Genomic DNA, 25,791 nt, shown 5'->3' with positions numbered 1-25,791 from the left:
AGCCAGAAGTTTGAACTTCTCTGCATCTTGGCCATCTGGAGAAAAACTGATCAGGCTTCAATTTCGAAGATACTCTAAACTCTATGGACTATACAAAGGAAGACTTTTTCAGCTCTAGAATTCTATCTGTAGTGTCACTTAATCGCCTCTTCATGTAACGGAAGTGCATGCGTCGCTCGAGCCGCGGTTACATCTTACACGCTGGGAGGCTTCAACAGCAGACAGTATTTCCTCTCAGTCTAAAGGCTGCCAGTCCCAGACCCGGGTGCCAGCAGGCTGTGTTTCTGTGGAGGCCACTCTTCCTGTCCTGTGCTGTGCTCACAGACCCTACACTCTGTCTGCTCACGGAGAGGGAGCTCTCTGCTGCCTCTTCTTATAAGGGCACCAATACCTGTCATCTCAGAGCCCCACCCTCTGACCTCATTCAGCCTGGAACACATCCCGTGGACCCCATCTCCAAATACAGTCATGGGGGGGGCTGTGGGGGGGAGGTGAGAGCTTCCACAAATAAATTTCGGGGAAACTTCCGTCAATAGCAATACGTTTGACAGTGAGAAAACAGACAGCAGGCACCTGGCTGCTTTTCTACATTTACCTCTTCTTTTTTTAATATATTTTATTGATTTTTTACAGAGAGGAAGGGAGAGATATAGAGAATTAGAAACATCAATGAGAGAGAGACATTGATCAGCTGCCTCCTGCACACCCCCTACTGGGGATGTGCTCGCAACCAAGGTACATGCCCTTGACCGGAATCGAACCCGGGACCTTTCAGTCTGAGCCAAACCGGTGTTGGCCGTTTACCCCTTCTTTCCCACTCACCTTGCATCAGCCACGGTTGCTCGCGCCACAGCCCAGCCTGCAACAAACACTGCGGGGAACCCTGCAATCAGAAGAGAACTCAGAGACCATGTTGTTGTTTTTTAAGATTAAGAGATTTTTTTTTCTTATATTCACCACACATAAAAATGTCCTATTAAACTGAAGAGAGGGAAAACAGGCATGGAAACATGTTACTGTGTGAACAAGGAAAGTTCTCATTTGCATGTTGTCCATTTGAGAAGTGAGCCAATCCAGGGAGGTGACGCGCTCCCAAAAGTCTGAGGATGAAGGAAGGTTGGCCCGATCTTCATTTGAGAGATGTGAATGTGAGGTCAAGCTCTCCTGGGAGTGGACTGAAGTTCCTGGGGCCAGAAGCAGGCCATGGTTGGTGCATTTTGAATATAACACATATTATCAGAACAGGCAAACAAAATACAACATAACCTAAAGGGTCACACTGTGTACTTCCTACGTGTGGTATCCCTACACATATCTCCATATTTCAATTGTACTTCCTGCCAAATGGATGATCAAATAACGTTGACTGGATTGAAGTCACGTTACACAGAAACAATGAAACCGGATATGTAGTGCCTCCTCCTGATTGTTTTCAGAGAATACAGAACATGAAAATATTCTACCTACAAGCCTGACAGTGGGAACATGTCTACACAGGATAACTGGGAAAGGTGCTTTTACATGATATGGACATTCTGACAATTCATCTTGACAGCTGAAAATTAAGAATGGCTGCTGATACAGAGGTAAATTACACTTAATAAGGATAAAGAAACAAGACTAACAACACCTTTTAAGTGTAGAACTAACTATATTTTTTAAATGTGTGGTTGAAAGAACAAAATGGAACCAAGAATAAAGTGCCACGTTTATGAGGAAACTGAGTCGGGGGTGGGGGGGGGGAGGGGGGGGAGAGATGAAGAATGAGCTTGGCTGAAAGAAGAAAACAAAACAAAACACAGTCATCATCAGTATTTGCCTTTACTCCTCTGTATACCTTGTTGTGTAATAACGATGTGTAAAAACAGTCATTTTAAATATTTGCCTTCAATTTACTAAAGGTCCGACGTGGCATCTGCTCCTCTTTAGGTTGTCACTTCCTTCCCTCCCAACTGATTGTTAAAAATCAGCAAAATGGATATAAGTGATGTAACTCCACACCCCGCTGAGGAGGGCTGGAAGCTATAATGATTGGTTCCATGTGAATAACAAAGGAATCCAAGCAAGCTCTTTTCCCCGGTGAAGCCAACAAATCAGCTCACTGAAAGAAAGGAGGAAGCTGGCTTCGCGGTGAATTATTCTAGCAAATGATCCTGGCAAGGCAGCTGCAATGTTTTTGACCATTATTTTCCTCATAGGAATTTGGAAAAATGATAAGAAATAAAAATGTTTTAAAATCAGATTCTCTGTGTTGAAACGAGGGGGGGAAAGTCTACTAACCAAATAGCTATTACTTTGATAAATACTATGTTTGAGTAGTAGAGAGAGATTCTTCAAAGAATACCACTGTTCTTTTAACTGTAAATGCCCTAAGCTAGAGCATTTACTTGTTTGAAAAATAGAGTTCAAAAGAGAGGGAGTCAGAAGATAGACCAACTCTAGAATAATAATGCTATAAAGATTGGTTATTAGTGTTTTTAAATTATGGTTGAGTGAGCACATATTTCACATAAAAATGCTTTTTCAAAGTGACTTTTCATATAAATCCTACTTGCTGTCATGTATACTTTTAAACGATTTGATAAAAACAAGTTCAAGGAATGATGCTTATCTACTGTAGCTATCATTCCTATGCCAAAATTTTTGAGGACAAATTAAACTTGTAAAAAAAAAAAAGTGTAAGAAACTCATACTCACATAGAAGCTCACTGAAAATTCTCTTTTTCATAGAAAGACAACTCGTTTCCTGGGTTTCAGTGAAGCAAAGTCCTGACTATAAGGAAGGACAGACTTGACTGATCTAGCCCAAACAAGAGTTGATGGGGAAGTTAGCAATCAAACCAATAAGTAAATAGAGGAAAAAGAATTTATTACATTTATTACACGTGTGACCAGTGCTGTAGAAATCCAAAAAGAAAAAGAAACTAATTCAGACAAATGCCTACACTTATTGTTAAATTTGCTATTAATAACCAATCTTTGCCGACATCTAGTAATTATGTCGGTACACAGATATAATTTTGACTTGAAATCAAACTACTAAAAGCTGTCCAAAAAAATTTCAAAGTACCCTGAAAAAATGCAATGTATTTTTCCCCCCAGTAACTGCTAAAGAAATGGGAGAGCCTTTAAGCTGACAAAGCTCCCTTCCGAAATAAAACTTTATTCATGACAATCATTATTTCAGAATAAATGAAGTGTTATAGTAAGTTGATCCTTTGTCTTCTTTTTAATATATTTTTATTGATTTCAGAAAGGGGGAGGGAAAGATAGAAAGGAAGAGATAGATTTGCTGCCTCCTGCATACCCCACACTGGGGATTGAGCCCAAAACCCTGGCATGCGCCCTGACGGGGAATAGAACTCTGTGACCTCCTGCTTCATAGGTCTATGTTCAATCATTGATCCACACTGGCCAGGTGACCCTTTGTCTTCTTAAAGGTTATTAATTAACTAGAAGGAAATTCAATATTCCTCACTTTGCATTTTCTAATGTTAAAACAATTTTAAGGCAAAATAGGCCAAGAAATATTCTAATTTTGGAAGGGGGAAAAAATAAAACCCTTCAAATTTGATTTTGAGCCACCTACTTCATTTTTTTCCTATGCTGAGCACTTCATAATTTAAATGTTAAAATAGCAATTGCAATATGCAATTGTTAATCTTGAAACTTAATTTTAACCACAGATGAGTTTTAAGTTCTCTTTAATTTTAACCAACATCCTTTTCTCCAGTCGTGTTGCGTTAGTCCCTCGTCCAAAAATCCTTCTCATCCTGATGAGGCAGTTTTGAAATATGAGCTGAATATCTTTCTTTTTTTTTTAGATTACTTATCCCATAAGTAATTTGAATTATTTCCATCTAAAAGATAATGTCAATCTACATAATTAGCTTGTAGTTTATATTTTTACACGCAGTCAAGATAATCTTATAAATTCCTTTCTGGCGTTTTCATCATACAACCTAGAAACACAAGTCAATGATGAACCATTATAGCTTAAAATTCAAAAAATTAAAAATTTGAGGATGAAACCATTGCTAACTCCGGACACTGAATAAGCTGTGAACGGAGCAATTGTCAATGTGCATGGCTAACAAGGTGGTTCCCTTATGGTCCCACCAAAAAATCCTCTCAAGAATGTGGCCTAAGAACACTAGCCATCCGCTAAGGTTGGTGCCACCGGGAGGATTACAGACATGAACAATGAAAGAGAAAGAAAGAGAGATTAGTTCAGGAAAATCGCTGAAAGAATGTTAAGGATAGGCATGACAGAAAGTCCTAAAACCCATCATGCAGGTTAAAAGAAGAAGAGTCATTTCTTACCCCAGCCTATCAAGGTGAAGCCCCATAGGTATTTGGTGTCGGAAAAGAAAGCCACAAAGATTAGACTGTGCAGGTAGAGACCTTCCACCAAGATCCAATAGTAGTTTGTAGCCAAGAAGTAAATAAACAGCACAACAGCAATCTTGCACCCAATCTGTCACAAATAAACCAGAATTGCATCAGATTAGAACTCCTAATTGTACTGAATGCCAATATTAGACAACTGAAAAGCAATTATTCATTTTTATTTTTATTTTTATAATCTACTAGAGGCCTGGTGTATGAGATACATGAACTGGGGATGGTTGGGGAAAGAGAGACACGTCCCTCAGCCCGGCCTGCACCCCCCCAAGCCGGTAATCGGACATCCTTAGCACTGCCCCTGAGGCGGGAGAGGCTCCCACCACCCCCACTGCGCTTGCCATGAGCCTGGCTTCTGGCTGAGCTGCGCTCCCCCCTATGGGAGCACACTGACCACCAGGGGCAGCTTCTGCATTGAGCGTCTGTCCCCTGGTGGTCAGTGCTTGTCATAGCGACCAGTCGATCCACTTTGGATTGATTTGCATATTAGCCTTTTATTATATAGGATGTCTCTATACATAGGAAGACCAAGGCTTTTGAAAGAGAAAGGAAAAATTTTATTTTAACATAGCATTTTTAAGATTATAGGTTTGATGCTATTTTTTAAAAAAATATTTTCTTTAGAAACTAGAAAAAAAATAACTTTTCCTTAATTCTTCCTGTTTGTAAAAGACATCCATGATCATTAGAGAAAATTAGGCAAGTATAGAAAAGCATAAAGATAAAATATTATCTATTATTCTGCCATAAATGTATTTATTTTCTGGTCTTTTTTTTTTTTTTTTTTTTAATGCCCCAAAGGCTAATGACTTAAAACAATAAACATTTAAAACATCTTATGAATCTAGGTGATTCTGCTGATCTGTGCCAGGCTCAGCTGATCTTGGTTGGCTAGGCTTGTGCATACAGGTCTGCCCTCAGGTGGCACACTATCACATCTACTTCTTTCTATTATATAAAACAAGTCACAAAGCCAGTCTAGAATCAGAAGCAGCATGGAAAACAAAGATACAAGGCAAAGAGCAAAGACACAGATAAGGCATTAATTCACATCAATTAACTATACTTCATTTCCAAATATGTTGCTTTAAGGATCTAATTAACTGAAATATGGGGTACTGATTTCCATGGTACTTGATTCTATTTAATAAGTAACACAAGGACATTTAACAGCAGAATCAAGTACCATGGAAGTCAGTTTGAGTCTACAACAGAGGAACTGAATGTCATGGGCTTTTACGTTCCAAGCTTCGGGATTTGCAAGTGGGTTTTTTATTTTTGCAATTGGTGACAGCTGCTATGGGTCATACATTAAGTGCCATTCCGATCATGTGCTTGTTGCACTTTCTGTTCCGGAACACTCTTGAATGAATAATTAGGCATGAGAGTTGAGGACAGAATTGAGATAGGAAGCATCAGTATACAAACTGGCCATCTATTTCAGGAAGTCCACAGATAAGCCAAAACAATATAACACACATTTAGCGGGCTGTAGTGTTTTACTTATGTGATGAGAGGAAATGGTGAGAACACTTACATATTGTGATTTGCCCATGGAAGGCGCATCCATGAAATTCTGTAGGTCATCCTGCATCATCAGGTGCTGCAGCTCCTTGACCCCTATGTGAGCATGGACCACTCTGTCCTTGATGAAGATGCTTGCAGCTCTCAGCATGAAAGATGCAAATAAGTGCAGGTGGATATAGTTCCTAGTGCAATGCAATCGCCTATGGAGAGAAAATAATCAGTTATAGATTTGGATGAGAACAGAAAGGGGCAAAGAAAATCCATAAGCGTGCCCAAGCTCCTCCCCAGAACAGAGGAAAATATAATAAACCTGAACAAAGACAGAAGCCCATTCTCATATATTTCCAATAGAAACAACTGGGGTCAAAACTAAAATGTAACTTTTGGGGAATTAATTTCAAATGTATCCTTATCTTCTACCATGATACCATGATCATCCAAATTTTTCAGTGTTAAATATTATACTAGATTATACCAGAGAATTCTATCATACTGTATATTGAAGTAATAAATGGTTAATGGAGAATCACTGAACAGAGATAAACATTATCAAAACTGGAACTTTCACATTTTCAATACCTTCTCCGTAAGAAAATGTAAGATTGTGGTAGTGTTTCACAATTTTATTTTCTATGCATGTTGGAGAGGAAGCAAGCTCATGTTAATATAAAAAGCTTTGGAATTATAAAATGATCATAGACACAAATTAGTAACATGCTTAGTATGTTAGATATTATCACATTAGTTTCCAGTGCAGAAAGCTAACTCCAAAAAGAGTTTTTCTTCAAGTTTGATGAAAAAAAAAAAAAACCTCAGGAAAACTGTGGTATGATCTGGTCAAAAAGGCTCAGCTCTCCATTGCTTGACAGTAAGAAAACACAGCTTTCCTGTGTACTAAACACACTAATACTACTTCTCTTACAGAGACAAAATACCCAAGTGTAAGGGGGTAAGAACATTTGTAATCCAATGATCTCTTTTGCTGTTTTTTAAATATAGGATGGGAAGGTCAAATAAGAACACACTAAATTTAGCCCAGCCAGCATGGCTCAGTGGTTGAGCATCGACCTATGAACCAGGAGGTCAGGATTCAATTCCCAGTCAGGGCACATGCCTGGGTTTTGGGCTTGATCCCTAGTAGGGGGCATGCAGGAGGCAGCTGATAATGATTCCCTTTCATCATTGCTGTTTCTATCTCTCTCTCTCTCCCTTCCTCTCTGAAACCAATAAAAATATATTTAAAGAAAAAGGAATGAACTAAATTTAGATATTACAATGTTAATGTGCTATTTATGTCCATTGTGCCCAGATGGTCCTCTCAGGTTGACTCTTCCTTGGGAGTGTCATCACAGGTGAGCAGTATTTGGCCAAGTGTACATGGCGACTATTTCCATCACAGTCTATAAGTAGGTTTTGATTATTGAGAGACTCAACACTATTTGCTCTCCTAATAAAGGAGTACTTTGTCTTGTGAAACAGCAGAGTTTCTGAAATTTGTATATAACATTTTCTGTATAGTACAGCAATCTATAATAATAAAAGCGTAATAAGCTAATTAGACCAGATGTCCTTCCAGACGACCTTCTGGACGAAGCTGGGGCTGCGAGGGAAGCCCGGTCCCCGGTGCCAGAGGGAAGCTGGTGCCTGCAGCCGGAGGAAGGAAGGCCTACTCTTGCACAAATTTCATCCATCGGGCCTCTACTTGTATATAATTATATAGAAAGAATCCGCTGTTAAACAAAACCCTGAACTTCTCATTAAAAAATAAATAAATTGTCAGAATCAAGTCATATAATAACAGTAGGCTGAATTCAGAAACTTGCATTAGGAAAAGTATTTGGGGACACAAACTGTGAGACCTCCGTGTCTTCGATGGATAATAATGAGAATGAGAATCGCTCACCTGAAGTAGCCAATAATGAGAATAGCCACAACCAGGGAGCCAAAGGAGATGGAGTATCCCACAGTGTACATGACATACAGGCGTTCAAAGAATTCTTGCTGCAGAGGGAGAGATTTAATTAGAAAAGTAGGTTTGAAAAAATCATGCTTTCACCTGTTTAGAGGGAGCCAATGTGTTATCAAATTCCTAAAATACTATAGATTATCCTTCTGGTCCCCTCTATGTCTTAAATTCAAGTCAGGGTTAAAGATGTGAGAACAATATTTGGCATTTCTTATTGCTTAAGTGAGGTCAAACTGAATGTTGCAATATTTATTTCTTATATTTTTGTACTGTTCATTTTCACTAACTAGAATTGTATATCTGAAGTAAATAAAATGATATATGAAGTAAACAAAACACATGTTACAAGACGATTTTAAGAGGAAACTGGTAAAAAAGAATATGTAATTTTTTGGAATATTATTTCTAGCTTTCTTTAACTTTCTTATTGAGCAGTAATTTACTTGAACTAAAATGTAAAAGCCCTTAAAAAAAAAAGCAAGAAGGGTTTTGACAAACCAAGTTCATTGTGCCCCTTGCAAGTCAAAAATCACCCACCATCAACCCCCAGCTAACTTCTGTTCCAGTTTCTGGCACCATAAATTGCTTATCTATTCATGTATTTCACATACTTTTTGACTGTTCCTGGAGTCCTTAGAATTATATAGCATATACCATTTTCATCAACATACTGCTTAGATAAGTGGTCTTGCATGAATCAATGATTCATTCTTTTTTAATCTTTTATTTTTTTAAAAAAATTATAAATTCAAAAGCAGTGGAAACAATAGTAAGAAAGGTCAAATATACCTTTCACCCAGGATCCTCCAGGGGTTACATCTAATATAATTAGACTGAAATACCAACACCAGGAATTTGGCGTTGGTGCAACTTGTGTGTACATAGTTCTATGTCATTTTAACATGTATGTAAATTTCAATGACCATCAATGCAATCACAACAGGAAACTATTCCATCACCACAGAGATCTCCCTCATGCTGTCCCTTTACTGTCAAACCTACCCTCCTCCTCCTCACCATCCGAAACACCTGGCAACCATTCATCTATTTCCTAGCTCTATAATTTTGTCATCACGCACGTTACACGTGAGTTCTGAGTAATAGGAGTTTAAGCATGACTTTTTAAAAGTATATTTTTATTTATTTTAGAGAGAGGGGAAGGGAGAGGAATAGAAAGATAGAAACATCGACTGGAGAGAACATCAATTTGCTGCCTCCTGCACGCCCTCTAGTGGGGATTGAGTCCGCAACCCAGGCATGTGTGCCCTGACCAGGAATCAAACCATGACCTCCTGGTTCATGGGTCCATGCTCAACCACTGATCCACCCAGGTTGGGCTAAGCATGACTTTAAAGCAGCATGTATAACTTAAAAGTAAATACCTACAAGTTTCAAAGTTTTTATACAATTACTGCCCTAGAAACAGCACTGATGAGGGATTTGCGGATCAGGGCTCTGCTTTAGGCCTGCCACCAGTGAGCTGTGTCACTCTGGCCAACACTGCATGTCTGGTTCTGTGTAAAATTTGGTATTATGCTGTAAGACCTATAGGATGCCCCAGGCCTCCTTAATTCCACAACTCTAATCTTTCACATACTAATGAGTCAAACACTGGTAAATCTTAGGAAATGGGAAATACTTATCTCTAACATACAAAGCTCCTCCTGGAATACAGAGTGAGATGAGAATCAGCCATTTACAGGTAATCAAGAGAAATCATGCATCGTGTCCCTGATTACCTCTTTAAATCTTTATACATAATGTAATGTAAACATCATGTAATGCAACAATACACACCAAGACACATATTTATAAGCATATCTGTATGTCTCAGCCAAGTAGCTCTAACCTAAAGAAAATACTTTTCCTTAACCAGGTATCTGAAAAGATGACAACCTTGTTTTTATCTTTTATGATCTTTGTTGTCTTAGGAATAAAAGGGTTTTTCCATATCATGGTTGACAATCAAAAACTGCATAATAATCATTATTCTGTTTTCCCTTAGGGGTTCACAAAAATAAAATAAAAATTACCACTACCTTCCCCAGGCTGACATCTGGCTGAAGGAAGCGAAGGCAATCTGAATAATTCGCCCAGGTTTTATTTAAACTGTGTATAAAATCCCATGTTCCATTGGGGTTACAGCGTCGCAGAGCCACTCCTATAAAGACACGAAGAGAAACAATGAAAGTGCTCAGGTCTCTTTGAATCCATTACAAACATAAAAATAAAAATAAAGGGTGAATTTTGTTCCAAACTACCCATTTCAGAAAAACCCCATACCTTTATGATTGAAGTCATAAATATAAGGAGGGCAGGGGACAGCCAATATTTTCCCCACTGTTCCTCTGGGCCAACAAATGAGTCCATCCCATTCTGGAAAACAATTTCCCTCTGATGAAAAAGGAAATTAAAAATCACACATACAAAAATGCTGTGAGAACCAGAGAGTAAACGCATCCAAAATACAAAATTTCAAGCCACTGCCTGAGCAAAAAATAAAAAGAACTGGTAATTTTGGAAACTAGAATGAGGTAGATAGGGTGCAAATATCCCAAAATTCATCCACTTAGCCTCATCGAGGGGCCATTGATGGGAACATTTAATTTGCATATATTAAAAATATTTTGATTATGCCAATATTAATGAGTTATAGCATCTACACTAGGGGTGTCGAACTCAATCAGAGAAGGGGCCAAAATCTAAAATCCAGCCTAAATCGCGGGCCGAATGGTTTACTGAACAGTCATAAACTGACAATGTCATAAACTGACAGCGGAGTGCAGTGATGACAGCGCGGTGCGGGCCACATTGCAAGGCCTGGCGGGCTGGATTTGGCCCGCGGGCCTTGTGTTTGACACATGTGATCTACACCAATAAAAGAGGAAGATGCAAATTGGCTGTACCTTCATGATACCCACCAGCCAATGAGGAGTGAGTATGCAAATTAGCCCAACAAAGCTGGCGGGTTGATTTGCATATGCAGGCACTAAGCAGGTGGGGGCAGGGCGACAACCCAGGTGTTCTGCTCCGCCCCAGCCACTCGGGGCCTCTGGGCAGCATGGGAAGGAGTCGCCAGAGCAGAAAGAGGCAGCTCCGGGGTGGGGGGGAAAGGCGGTGCTGACAGCCAGGGAAAGGAAGGCCCACTCTTGCAAAAATCTTTGTGCATTGGGCTTCTAGTATAATATATGAGGAACATTAGAATTCATTGTGAACTTCAGTAGTAAAATTCTTCCAACCAGCATAGTTGTAGCTATATTTTTTTACCCTAGATTTTTTTTAATTGCTATTAAAAATATAACCTATGAAATAGATTGAGCTTCAGAGGTATATTCCAAGATTTGGGTTTGCCTTTACCAATGAGTGCCTTTACACTCATCTCAAACAAAATCCTCACAAGCTCTACTCTTCCCGAGATGCATCTAGGACCCCCTCACTTCTCAGACCTCCATGGCCACCAGCATGACCACGCCCTTCGCCTCTGGCGGGATCTGCCCTCTCCTCTAACTTATCTTCCCGAACTCAATTCCCGCTAAAGGCCCCCCGTCCCTTCCAGGAACTCAACCCAATTCCCCCAAAGAGCCACAAGGCTCATTCCCTCACCTACAGCCTTTTACCTGAACTTCAACTTCAGAGTCAACGTTCCCATTTGAAATTACTTCCCAACACACTCCTTATCGCCTCCCCTGGTGTCTTTTTCACCTTCCAATGTTGTTATTTGATTATTGTTTTCTTGAACGGCAGGGTAGATGATTTTGTCTGTGTTGTTTCATGCATTCACCACTCAGCAAGTGACAGGGACTGAACATTCAGTCACGGTCAGTACTATTTTTTTTAATATATTTTATTGATTTTTTTACAGGGAGGAAGGGATCGAGATAGAGGGCTACAAACATCGATGAGAGAGAAACATCGACCAGCTGCCTCCTGCACACCCCCCACTGGGGATGTGCCCGCGACCAATGTACATGCCCCCGACCAGAATCGAACCTGGCACCTTTCAGTCCGCAGACCGACGCTCTACCACTGAGCCAAACCGGCTTCGGCAGGGTGAGTATACTATTTTCGGGGCCTCTCCTAGCTGTGCGTTGAGCTGCTAAGAAGAAAGCCTGTCAGCCATGTCAGACCCTGACTTCCCCAAAAGAGACCAAGTTCACCAGTGCTGTTTTCATTTTCTATCGCCGCCTTCACAAATTATCACATCTTTAGTGTTTTCAAATGACCCAGGCTTGTTATCTCACTGTGTCTATACCTCAGGCGTCCAGCCAGCTTGGCCGGATCTCTGCTTTCTATCCACATGGCCAAAGTCAAGGTCTGGGCAGGGCCGCATCCCTTTCGGGGGGCTCGGCGGCAGAAGCTCCCGTCCATGGTGAGCAGAACTGAGTTCCTTGCAGGCGGAGGACGGAGGTCCCTGTTTCCTTGCTGGCTGTCAGCTGAGGGCTCTTCCCGGTTTCGAGCGGCCACTTGCATTTCTTAGCTCATGATCCCCTTCCTCCATCTTCAAAGTGAGCAAAGCAGGCTGGGTCCTCGTCACAGTTCAGGTCTCTCCTCTTCTGTGACCCTCCTGCCTTCCTTGGTCACTTTTAAGGTCTCCTGTGAGTACCGTGGGTCCATCCAAACAACCCAAACAATCCAGGATAACCTGCCTATTTTAGGGCCCAAAATCTTAATTCCACCTGCGTTGCTCCTTTCTCATATACCATGACGTATACAGGCCTAACACCAGGTACTGGGGAGTGGCCACCTTTGGGGGCCGTTATTCTGTTACCCCGGGTGCTAGCCATGCAGCTCTCCATGTTTTAGTTATCTGGCTGGGGATGTGTGTTCTCACTGACGTTCATGATGTCGTTTGTTCGGTTTTGGAGGGTCAGCACAACAGAACCTCACACCAACGTCTGATCTCCACATAAAGGACTCCAGCATAAACCTGAAATGGACGCCTTGTGTCCACCACATCACACGGGAACAAATCTGTGACCTGCTGTGTGAATGGCTGAAGCAGTGAAAAATAAATACAATGTCCTCCCTCGCCCCCACGGTTCTCATGAAGAGAGCCTTTTCCTGGAAGCAGCCTCCCTTTGTCCACAAAAGAGGCCTGGGCTCTCACTATCACACACACACACACACCTGGCGCTCAGCACCCTGGCTCCAGCTTCTGAGGCACGGCGTACCTGCCTCCTCCACCACTGCCTGCTGTGTGTTTGTTTTCTCATTTACACCATCAGCTCCGCCCTAAACGTTCTTTATCTCGATAGCATCCACCTGGCTTCCCGTCCCTTCACAGTGTCTAACAAACCATGCATGCTTATTCCTGTGCACTGTCCCGCCCTCTATCAGGAAGATACCTATCCTGCAATCTGTAAAAACTGAAGCTGAAAGTACACTCTTGTGTTCTTGTAGCAAGTGGTCCCTCTAAAATGTAGGCAGCAATGTCCTATTGAAATATAGTGGCAACCATACTTTGGTAAAAACTGCTGTTTGAATTTTAACCCTTCTAGTTTGGCCCCTGCATCTGATTAAAACACTGGGTACTTACCTCAGCTTCCAGATGGAGACCTGGAGGCTAAGGCAATTTGCCCTTGCCTGGGACCAGGACCACAGGGGATTGATTCCCACTGACTCAGTAGCTTCAGGGATAGAAACTGTAGTTAACCTTTAGAGTCTAACCGCTGAGCTCTGCTTCTGTGTTATCGCTATTGTAAGATAGGGCCACATTCCAATGTCTGGCAGGATGTGACTGGGAACCAACCCTGCGGGCTGTCCCAGTCTTTAGAATTTAGTCTTTAGGATTTTAGGAACAAAAGGAAAATTCTCGCGGTTTAAACCTTTAAAAGGAATTGCCTACCCCTGAAACGGGGCAGTCGTGTGGAGACCACCTGCATGTGGTTCTCTCCCGGCTGTCCTGGCCAGTCAAAAAATCCTTGCCTGTTTTTTTTAATTAATTAATCAGCCTCCGGTGGTCTTATTTTGAACCCAGGGTTCGACCCCACAACACTATGTTTCACCTCTTCACACATGTTAGGTGGTAGAAGTTTAAATCCAGCGTATTTACTCTTTGTATGTGTCACTCCTGTAGTGTGTGACCGATTCACACCGGCTGGCCTTTAACTGTCCTCTTTCCCTCTGCCAGGAATGCCTTTTACTTCCTCCTCTGCACATCTAATTCCTGTTCCTTTCATATTCCTTCCATCCTTCCCCAATGGATTAAGCTGCCTTTCCAGGGATTCCCAGCTTTCTTGCCTCTGTGGTTAATAACACCATACCAAACGGTATCACTGCTTCCAGGGGTAAAGTGCCAGGGCAAGATTCTGAGGGACACAAACACCAGAAGGAATTGGATTGTCTGGCATCGGGGCAGGAACTCAGGGGCAGCTTTCTCCCAGATGGAGTTGCTCGCAGGGATCATTGTTCCTATGCTGGGACCTCCCCAGTCCTAGGACTGACTGGCAACCATTTCCTTTTGATCCGCCCTGATGATTCCCTAAGACCACGCCTCATCCAATTTACAACCCCACCCAAGCTGTGTGCAGCAGCTTTTGCATAGCAATGGCCTGTCCTTGCTCAAAACAAGCTGCAGCTGGGTCAGGGAAGTCAAAACCTATCAATAAAAGGCCCAAGACCCGGCACCAGCACCAGCCTTTCTTGCTTCACAACTGGGCCTCATCCGGGCACTTCCAAACCCCATACAAAGAGGAGGAATCTGCAGATCTCTCTGTAGCTCCTGCTCAGTGGCCTTAGGCAGTAGCTGACTTTGCACCTCCCTGGAGATCTAAGAGCCAGTGTACCCAGTGGTCAGTGTCAGACCATACCAGATTACAACTCTACACATCCATATGTGACACACTCAAGGGGCAGACTCAGTGAGCACCAAAGCCCCACTGAAGCAAGTCCTGCTCCATAGGGGTGTCTCCTGCACAGCAGCTCTCCCACTGGTCGCAGCTGATCCTCACAGACAATTGGTCTGGAGGTCAATCCTCCCAGTGACACCCACAGCTATCAAGTCTCAACTACAACAAGACTGTGCTCACAGCCCACAAAAGGGTGCACCCAGACTGCCACTGGGCGCTATAGGACTCCCACCTCACAAGGCCACTCTACTAACTCAAGGAGACATTAGCAGCTCTACCCAAGACATGGAAACAAATGCAGGGAAGCGGCTAAAATGCTGAGACAAAGAAACTAGTGCAGTAGTCGATATCCCCAAACTCACCTATCAGTTACTCCGCCCACAGGGAGGGGAAAGCTAGCGGGTTAAAGAGATGAAAAGAGCCTTATTCTGCCACCCAGTCCTCCACGTGGGAACAGAATGGCCAAGGAGGGTCTCCTGGTATTAAGTACGGGGAATTTGCAGTCTTGGTGAGGACTGGGGTAGGGCCGAGAGGAGGACACAGTTTTCTCAGCATCGTTACCTCCTTCCTGGAGCTGAGTTGTGATGTTGAGTTCACACTCTGCTTTAGCTCTCAGCACAAGGACAATCTGCTCCTCCATAGTAACGGTGCCACCGGAATCCATCTGCGGAAATGAACAAAACATAAACAGTGGAAAACATTCCCATAATCCTTTGTTAAGCCATGGTACAAACTTGCACTATTTTACCTTCTAATATAATTGAAAACGAAAGGTTTGATATTAAGCTATTTGAAATAGTCCTTTATCCGAATCAAAATCTAATATCCATCAATGTATAAGATTTTAGGATAATCTTACTTTTACCTGATTTGCCTAAATAAAAAAATCCCATAATAGAACATTTTTAATATAACTAGGTAATATGTGTGATATAATTAGAAAAAAATAACAAACAGATGGTAAATTTTCTGCAGTATTTCATTAATTCTTCTGCAATGTGTCAGTTACGGCACACAGAAAGGCAATGGGCTCAACTAGCATGGCTCAGTGGTTGAGGTTTGACCTATGAACCAAGAGGTCAGGGTCTGATGCCCAGTCAGGGCACATGCCTAGGTTGTGGGCTAGATCCCCAGTGTAGGAGGCAGCCGATCAATGATTCTCTCTCATCATTGATGTTTCTCTCTCTCTCTCCCTCTCCCTTTCTCTCTGAAATCAATAAAAAAAAAAAAAAAAAAATAGGAAAGACAATAGACTGGATGACTAAATTTAGTCTACTGAAAAATTACTGGGAAATCACTGGCTCGAAAGAGAGCCTCTAATGAGACTGCAGTGAAGGCATCAGCCATAGATGTTGTCACCTGAAGATTTCACTGGGACCAGAGGATCCCCTTCCAAGATGGCCCACTCCCATGGTATGGGCAGGGGCCTCAGTTTCCCAATGGCTGATGGGAGGACTCCTCGGCTCCTCACCAGAGGGCTCTTCCACACAGGGGCTTGAGTGTCTTCACAGCATGTCAACTGGCTTCCCAAAGAGTGAGCAATTCCAGGAAGAAGGCCAGGGGAAACCACAAAGCCTTCTGTGATCATCTCAGGTGTCCCTCATGACCAGTCCCATCACATTCTGTTTGTTAAAAGCGAGTCACCAACTCTCACCCAAGGAGAGAGAAATTAATCCCTACCGCTTTAAGGGAGGTATCAAAAATGTCTAAATATATTTTAAGCAACCACAATTTCCTGCAAGTGACCACCCATTTTCTAGAAAAAGAATACTGAGCACTATGTGTTCTGTAGGCTTATTAACAATAATGCGGCCCAGAGCTTTGCGGTTCAGGTTTCAGTTAGAGACTTAGATATTCTTAAATCAAGTGAGATAATGAAACTTATGAGTTTATCTAAGTGGCAAACTCCCTATAACACAACCTTCTGTAAATCTAAAATCTTTAATTTCAGTCTGCAAATACACTTATCCTCTAGAATGCTTATTTAAGGAAAGTGGGAAAACAAGCCTTTTCATATTTCATTTACATTATGCACTGAAAGTTAAAAATTGAAAGATGTTTATATTATTAGCCATAGAAAGTACAATTAGAGATTATTAATAATTACCATTTTAAATAATAGATAGGCAGGTTAAACTGAAATGAAGGATATCTATCATAAGAACTAATTTTAGTGAAAAAATTGTGTGTTAATCCTGAAAATTATGAGTTTATTATTTTTTAATATATAATGTAAAGGATATCTCAATCAGATGAATAATGTTTTGGAGGTTGTTGGATATTATTCATAGCTCAATGTCCATATTTATTTTAATAATTTGTTTCCATGAAAAAAGAGAATAATAAAAAAACTAATTGTGGGGGGGTGGCATACACAACAGAATTTAACTGTAAGGTTAGCACAGTGCAGATTCGGAGTTAGAAGTAGCCAAACTAAAAGTGAGCCATAAAGTCTCACATATCCTCAAAGGAAAAGGAAGTGAAAACAGATGAGTCATCCGAGTGAGATGGAAAACTGACTTTTCCATTCATTCTCCAGAAGGTCAGACAACATTCAAGCTGTTTGGGTGCTGTTTCTCTCTGGCTGCTTTCAGTTGAATAGTTACTTTCTTTGACTGAAGTCCTAGAAAATATGGGGCATGCTGTAAGCACGTTTTAGAACTATAAATTTGATTCAGAGAAATTTGATTTAAATATCAAACAGGAACAGTTCAAATCACTCCTTTTACCATTTTTACTTGAACAAATACATTTTTGTTTTCTTCTATGCATATGTGGCCCATTACTGAGATAGCTTTTTCAAGAACATAAGCATTATGTTAACTACAGCTTCTGAAGGTATTTTATTTAAAAAATATGGCCAGTTTAATCTAGACACAAATTTGATTAGTATCCTATATAATAAAAGCCAATATGCTAAATGTCTGGTCATCCAGTCAACCATTCAACCAATTGAATCATAATATGCTAATGATATGCTAAAGCCACTCAACTGCTTGCTATGATGTGCACTGACCACTAGGAGGCAGACACTCCAACTGGTAGGTTAGCTTGCTGCTGGGGTCCAACCAATTGGGACTGAGTGACATGGGCTGGACACACCCTGGAGCCCTCCCACAGTCCCTCCTGGACTGGCCAACCTCCACATCCCTCCTGGGTCCCAATTGTGCATTGGTGGGGTTTCTTGGCCTGGCCTGCACCCTCTCACAATCCAGGACCCCTCAGAGGATGTCAGAGAGCCGGTTTCAGCCCAATCCCACACGCCAGGCCTAGAGACCCCCCTGGTGCATGAATTTGTGCACCAGTCCTCTAGTGTGTGTGTGTGTGTGTGTGTGTGTGTGTGTGTGTGTGTGTGTTTAGAGAGAGAGAGAGAAACATAGATGTGAGAGAAAAACATCAATTGGTTGCCTCCCACATGCACCCTTAATAGGGATCAGGCCTGTCACCTGGGCATGTGACCTGACTGCAAATGGAACCCAAGACCTTTTGGTGCATGGTCTGATGCTCGACCTACTGAACCACACCGGCCAGGACAGGGGGCGCTAATTCATAGTCTGTTAAATTGATCTTTAGTCATTTCAAGTGGGAGTAAGAAAATGTTTAACATCTTTTATAATGCCTTTTCTTCCTCCTTTGTTACAGATACAAGTGCTCATCACCATAGGCATTAAAATCATAGTTTATTTAAAACAGAAGAGCATGGTTCATACTCAATGTTACTAAAAGCAATGATTGCATTCAAAACAAATCGGCACTTTTAGAAAAATAGATGTTAGTAATTTTTCCTGGGCAAGCGATCATTTACAATTTGAAATAAAATGTTGAATGTTACCACATACTTGATAGCTAATAGAAGCTCTAATTTGATCATGTGTATCCTACTGGAAGTACCTAAAGTTGTCATTATAGATATTAATTGTTAATGTCAGAGTAATGAATCCTCATAATTACAATATTCACATTTATTCTGTTTTAAAGTCAAAATTACTTCATAAATTAGATATGTTTAAAAAGAAGCATTCTGGAACTTCGATTTCTGTTGTGATGGAGTAGGCATATTTCCTCTGTTCCTCCCAGTAAGAACAACTAAAAACTCTGGACAGCCTATATAATAAAAGGCTAATATGTAAATCAACCTAACAGCAGAACGACCAGTCGCTATGACGCACACTGACCCACTAGGGGGCAGATGCTCAATGCAGGAGCTGCTCCCCTAGTGGTCATTGTGCTCCCACGGGGAGCGCCGCTTAGCCAGAAGCCCTGAGCCAGACTCATGGCTGGTGAGCCCAGCAGCAGCTCTAAGGATGTCCGACTGACTTTCCCCGCAGGCCTAAGCCATCAGGCAGACATCCCCTGAGGGCTCCCGGACTGTGAGAGGGTGCAGGCCGGGCTGAGGGACCCATTCCCCGCCCCCTTTCAAGTTTCGTGCATCAGGCCTCTAGTTATATATAAAATGAACATAAGATGATTCCAAAAGTGGAGAGCAGAAAACAAACCAAGTAAGAACCTCAGAACCTGAAGAACCATACAGTGGAAATTTTTTTTGAGTTTTCTTTTTGTCTCATGTGTTCCTGACTTGGATTTGTAGAAACGGGCAACTCTAAAACACCAACAGGCACTGACTGAAAAAAAAAAAAAAAAAAAAAAGTCATAAAAACTCTGGTCTCTATAGCAAAGAAAGAAAAGAGGCAGCCTGGCAAGAGAGAAAACTTTTAGAGAGTAATAACTCAAACCAAACACCGCAATCCAGCCCCAATCCACACCAGCAAAGGCTAGCTAGACAAAGGTTTAAGGAGATGCTGTAAGGAGGTGCCCCGACACCCTCCCCATGGTGGTGGTTTCACAGCAAATTGGGACTTCCACCTACACGGGTCTGTAACAAGGCTGCTCACCATCCCCTCACCTCAGGAGACCAGGCTGAGATCCTGTACTTCCACCCCAACCTGGCCGTCTCAAGGTGTCCCTCCCCCTCCCCCTCCCCCCTGGAGCAGTGTCAGAGAAGACCTAGAGGGGAGTCAATCCAGCAGCAATGAGCCCCCCCCCCATTGTGGTGGGGGTGAGACCACGTGTAAGCAGAACTCACACCCCCACCCATCAGTATAAGAAGCTCTGCCCCTTGGGTGTCAATAGTAGCTGGCTGGAGCACTTCAACTTCTACCTCCACTGCGAAGTATTAATAACAAGGTCACATTTCTTGGCACATGTATGTGAATCCACAGGCCACGTGGGCTGCAGGAGAACGAGAGAACGTAAAATTCACGAGAGCAGAGATGTGCAGTGTTGCATTTTTTTTTTTTTTTCAGTGTATCCTTATTCTACCACCTACCAGTGCTTGTCTTTGCCGCACAAGTAGTGATGAACAGAACAGGATGTTGGAGAGGCACGACTATGCTCATGGCCTTCTTCCTAAGGTGGTTGTGAGGATTAAAGAAAATAACCCATAAGGACTACCTAATTAAGCGCCTTGATAGTGAACACTGTATAAACAGTAACTATTACCACTGCTGATATCACCACGTCTATACTTTTTACCACCTTCTAAGTAGATTTGTCCGGAATACATTTACTGAAGCAAAAAAAAAGAAAACGCTGACCATGAGAAACCGCGGGCAGAGGTCCGACAGGCCGTTCCCATCCCCAGTGAGGATCTGCCATCTACACTGTACACTGTGGGGAAGCAAAGGCAGACGGGACACAGAAATAAGGAAAATGGGTAGAGACTACAGGAGGGGAGATGAAAGTCAAGATCAGAGGCATTATCGGCAATCTGTCTCCCGGTGAAAGCTTCTTGGGAGGCAGGGCCATGTCTTCATAACTCTGAGAGCCACACAGCGAGCATCCTGCCGTTCTGCTGAACTGAAAACGAAGAGACCCAGGGAGGGAGAATTTTAATTGAGGGATGCCTCCTTATGTTCACAGAAAAGACTTCTCTCGACTTATTCTACACTGTTTGTGCCCGTTTAGCAACAAGGACTGTGGAGCATATTTATTCTACAAGTATTTGGAGACTAGCCATGGGGAAGATACTAAGCACAGACACGATGGCAGAAGAGAGATACAAAAAAGAATCCAAGTCATGGATCTGGCCCTGGGGGAGGTCGGGAGGTTGGGAGGTCAGGAGGAATAATACGGCCCTCAGGTACTTAGTACACGTTCACAGTGAGTGATAGAAGAAAATGCAAACAAACAAAACGCCATTGATGATATGTTTCCAATCTGGTGGAACTAGAAGTCGGCTATCTCTTTCCGATTGATTTCAAAAGGCATTTCTGAGGCTATAGGAAAGGCACATGGGCTTACTCCAGGTCTCATCTAGTTCTTAGATATTTCTCTAAGTTCAATTAATCAACATGAAAATTGTGCTTAAGTTTTTTGTGGGGGTTTGTGTGTGTGTGTGTGTGTGTGTGTGTGTGTGTTTTATTATTTGTTTGTTTTTAAAACATCAATGAGAGAAAGAACATTTCTTGGTTGCCTTCTATATGTGCCCCGACTGGGCATTGAACCCCCAACCCAGGCATGTGCCCTGGCCAGGAATCAAACCCACAACCAACTGCGCCACCCTGGCCAGGGCTGTGCTGAAGTTCTGCTCAAACGTGTGCACAGCCACACCACACGGAACGCACCCAGTCTGGTCTGACCTCAGAAGTGTTGCTGACAGGACTACCAGAAGCTTCTGGCTGCTGTGGCTTCCAGATGTCAGTCACCTAGAGAGTAAGATGCCACATTGCACGCCGGAAGGAGGAACTGAGGCTCCATCCTTATCCCAGGCCTGAGTGCCCTTCGAAGGCAGAGCCTCCTGGGTGTGGGCAGGATGTGCAGGCTTCAACGTCTTGGGCCCACAGTCTTGGTTCCAGTGCATCGTTAAACACACACTGACTCTCAAAAACGTCTTCACAAAATAACCGAAAAACGTGTCCTCACAGAGCACAGAAGCTGGCCTGATTGCATAAGCAGGAAAGTGACAGGGAGTATAAATTATTCTCATTTAAGAAATTTCAGCCAGTTTGCACCTGATGTCAATGGTTTCATGAAGGAGAGGCAGCAATATGCCTTCAGGAACCTTCATTATCCACATAAGTCTGTCCCAATTTTGTCACAATAATATCTGGCCAATATATTTTTATTGCTTCATGGGCTGACACTCAGCCACTGAGCCACACCAGCGGGGCTGCCATTTGTTTTTTAAGTGTCTTTAAATTCCATGCTTTCTCACATCCTGTGAGATAAATGGCATTATTGTCCCTAGTTTAGAATGGAGGAAATGGAGACTCGAAGAAGTGGAATGAACTGTCGAAAGTCACACTGCTATTGAAAGGTTTAAGGAATAACTCAGAGAAAGAACAAAAACTAAACAGAAAGGAAAGAAAGGAGATGGTTTCTAGTTTCAAAACCAATTGAAGCTCAAGGCAGGCAATTAAGTAGAATGTAAGCATGTCAGGTGGAAACGCTCTGCTTTTCTTCCCAATGAAGGGAGGAACAAGAGCTTCTCCTCCTCGGTGCACAGCAGAGGTCAAGTTTAATGCCAGGGAGGGTGCATGCTAGCAGAGGAAGAATTTGAAATCAGCGTTCTGGGTCCCATGACCTCCTGGTTCACGAGTCAATGCTCAACCACTGAGCCACGCCCGCCGGGCAAAGACAGCATCTTTGCCAACAAAAACCACAGAGATTTTTTTAGTCTATGCTATCTATTTTGTGATGTGATCCAAATGTCTCTTGACTATTAAAGAATTATTCTACCCAAGCTAATTCTGCTTGGATGAGTTCTCTTTATTTTTTTCTACCAATCTGTTAACATTTTGCAAAATATACATATTAGCTGGGAATGAAGAAGAAACTGAAGATCAGAAAAGGTGTCGATGCAAATCACTTTAACTTTCAGATTTTGTTTGCAGAGCTAAAAATGCAACACATATCACAAATGGTCATTTCGCACAATTCCTAATCTGTAAATATAAATGGGAGTCAGTCTAAAACAATGGGTCTCTCAACCGGGGCAATTTTGCCTACAAGGGAACATTTGGCAATAGAGACTCTTCCGGTGTCACAAGGGGACAGGGCAGGGGATGCTACTGGAATCTAGTGGAAAGGATGCTGCTCATTAACCCACGAGTACAAGATAACCCCATAGCAGAGGATTGTAAGGCCCCAAATGTCCACAGTGCCACGGTGGAGAAGCCTTGGTTTACGTTATAGAAAAGAATGTTTCATGTCCTGGTTGTTTTCCTGAAATCTGAAAGTAAAGGAAATATTCTGTCCACAGTTCCTTAGTGATATTTTGTTGTTGCACTAATCAGTATTTTCCCATTTCCTTAAAAAAAAGTAATCTAGAACACTAAGCAAAATCAATGGCTTAGAGAGTTCACTTGCCCCTTTTATGGGGAAACAGTATTTTTAAGCATATTATTCAAATAACATAAAAGACAGAAATGCAGGAAATACATTACAGATCGCCAGAGTTCTGTGTCACCAAATTCGTAGGGTGTTTTTCCCCACTCAGTCCTATTACTACTGTTGGTGAACATTTACAAGTTTAAGCAAACCCTACTCTTAAGCATACATTGCTAATCTTATTAGCAAATATGTAACACACATATTGTTTGATTTTTTTTTTTTTTTTAAGAGAACAAGTTAAGGGAACATCCTGGTCATGTTAGGCAAGGCCCAGTATTCAGCAGACACCAAGTCCTTTAATTTATGTGGTTTCGTATTTAAAAAACAATTGCACTTTTAGAATAATTGAAGTTTACATTGGTCATCTGGAAGCCAATAACCTAGTATTGAGTTTATGTATTATCAATAATAAATCAATGCCTCGTTTTCTCCCCGTGAAGGAATTTAAGGGGGGGGGGGGTGGAGGGGGACTTGGGGTTTCATTTGATGGTCAAGATGCGCCCCCTACCGAACAGAAGGGAGAAGTAGCGTTGGTTCTGTTTAAATTCACAGGACTCTGACTGCTTTTTTACACGCGCGTTTCTTTCTAGCACATTTCTCTCTCCCCATGCACACCTGCACATGCCTCCCCAGCTCACCTAAAGGGTTGAGCGTGAACTCTGGTTTTGTTTGGCACAAGAAGCATGTGCGGATGGAACGTGCGCTGCACATCTGAGAGGCTCCCCTGCTCTAAAGGCACCCCGGGAAAATCCCCAAACGGCATGTGCAGTCCGGAATGACCACCGCCCCTTCTCAGCATTGACACCCAATGTTTTCCCGTCTCCTCTCTCTGCTGTGATGCCCGTGATCCTGTCTCCGGGGGGGCGGTCATCGTCTCAGACAGCGGTCACAGCCATCAGAGAAGTTTAGGTTCTCAAAAGTGACAGCGAAGGGCCAGCAGACAAATAATAATAATAACAATAATAATAATATGGATTCATTCAATGGGACGGAGGAGACTGCGCGGAAGGAAAGTGCCTTCGCTCCCGGCCTCGCCCTCCAGACCCAGAACCCCGTTATCCTTGCACCCCGCTCTTTGGCAGATGCCGAGATTCTGCAGGTCTGGCTGCGCCCGCCCGGACATCACTCCCCTACAGCATGCGGCTCCGCAGCTCCCCTACATGCATGTGTGTGCGTGTGTGTGAGTGCGTGTGCATGTGCGTGTGCATGAGTGTGCGTGAGTGTGCATGTATATGTGTGTGTGCATGTGTGTGTGTGCATGTATATGTGTGTGTGCATGTGCATGTGCATGTGGGGGGGGGTCAGCGTGAGCCCCGGGTCTCGCTCGGGGTCCCCAGTCCGGCCGGAGCCCCGGGCAGCAGGTGTGCGGCCCCGGCTCTTACCTGGGCTCCGGCGAGGAGGCCGCCGAGCAGCAGGCACCCCAGGAGGCGGCGCGCCCCGGGGCCGGCCATCCCGGCGGCCGCTCCGAGGGGCCGGGGGTCCGCGCCGCAACTTGGGGCCGCGGGGCAACTCTGGCCGGAGCGCGGCGGGCGGGCGGCCCCGGGGCCACTGCCGGGCGCCCGGGTGCGGGTGCGGGTCCCAGTGCGGGTCCAGTCCGGGTGCGGGTCCGGGTGCGGGTCCGGTCCGGTCCGGTCCGGGTCCTGCAGGCGGCGGCTCGGTGGGGTCCTCCGGGAGAGCGGACGCCCCCGCCCCCGCGCCCGCCCAGGGGAGGCGGCAGGTGGGTACCGCGCCCCCTGCTGGAGGGTGGGAGGCGCCCGCCCGCCCCGAACCCGCGGCCGCAGCCCCGGCACCGGCAGCCCCAGGGCGAGGGGCGCAGAGCGCAGGGCCACCGCCCCTGCACCTCTGCCACCGCCCCTCCTTCTCTCACCGCCCCTCCGTCTGCCACCGCCCCTCCGTCCGTCCCGGCCCTCCCTGGGAGTGGCCCCAGGCTCCCTCCGGTCCGCACGTGCGCTGACCACCAGCCCGGGAGGCTGGGTCCAGCTTTCCCAGGCCGCTCCGTGTTCTACAGCCACTACAGCCCCTAAAGTTCTCCGATGGCTTTTCTCCTGACTGATAATGCTGTGTGTGTGTGTGTGTGTGTGTGTGTGTGTGTGTGTGTGTGTGTGAGAGAGAGAGAGAGAGAGAGAGAGAGAGAGAGAGAGAGAGAGAGAGAGAGAGAGAGAGAGAGAGATTCCAATATTCTAACAGTTTTTCTGTGTAAACACCTTCGTTTGGGGCAATGTCTGTTCCTCTTTTTCTCGGTGGCATAAGCACCAGGAGGCCGGAGACCTGCTTTAGGGACATTTGGGTGGAAGGAACGGGGTCTCCCAGGACCTGACAGTCAGGCAGGAATGACCCCACAGGTGAAGCACAGCAGTCCCCTCAGCTCCCCTTGACAGTGCGGGTCTGAGATCTGGCACCGCGGCTTTCGTTGGTAAGTCAGAGTGCAGACAGGGTTTGCTTTTAAAACGTCTGTATTATCAATGGCTGGCTGGCTCTAAGACACTAGCAAGGGGTGGCTGTTGCTTCTATTTCTACGTGTCTGAAAATGCCCGTGCCTATCTCTGTTTTAACAGCATTCTTTGCATTATGTCCTATGCTTTTTGAAAGTATCAAGATCTAAATTATACAGCATGCACTCACAGGCGCACGCCTGCAAAATTAGTAAGTTCACTT

The 25,791-nt window shown here is 43.6% G+C and overlaps 1 protein-coding gene across 1 annotated transcript in view; it reads right to left on the bottom strand.

The window, feature by feature from the left end:
* PTH2R (parathyroid hormone 2 receptor) overlaps positions 1-24,587 on the bottom strand; it is a gene marked incomplete at its 5' end in the record, with an annotated part of 34,910 nt that extends 10,323 nt beyond the window's left edge. The window contains 8 exons of the mRNA XM_084892971.1: positions 823-883; positions 4,324-4,477; positions 5,942-6,131; positions 7,835-7,932; positions 9,937-10,058; positions 10,181-10,291; positions 15,307-15,409; positions 24,519-24,587. Of these exons, the coding sequence (XP_084749097.1) occupies positions 823-883; positions 4,324-4,477; positions 5,942-6,131; positions 7,835-7,932; positions 9,937-10,058; positions 10,181-10,291; positions 15,307-15,409; positions 24,519-24,587 (908 nt within the window). The remainder of the gene's footprint in view (positions 1-822; positions 884-4,323; positions 4,478-5,941; positions 6,132-7,834; positions 7,933-9,936; positions 10,059-10,180; positions 10,292-15,306; positions 15,410-24,518) is intronic.
* Between the last annotated feature and the right edge of the window lie 1,204 nt (positions 24,588-25,791).

This window comes from Pipistrellus hanaki, assembly GCF_964339955.1.
Source record: "Pipistrellus hanaki genome assembly, chromosome: 8".
NCBI classification, from domain to species: domain Eukaryota; kingdom Metazoa; phylum Chordata; class Mammalia; order Chiroptera; family Vespertilionidae; genus Pipistrellus; species Pipistrellus hanaki.
The sequence above is the reverse complement of the archived record's forward strand: the minus strand, read 5'-3'. Positions and strand labels throughout refer to the sequence as shown.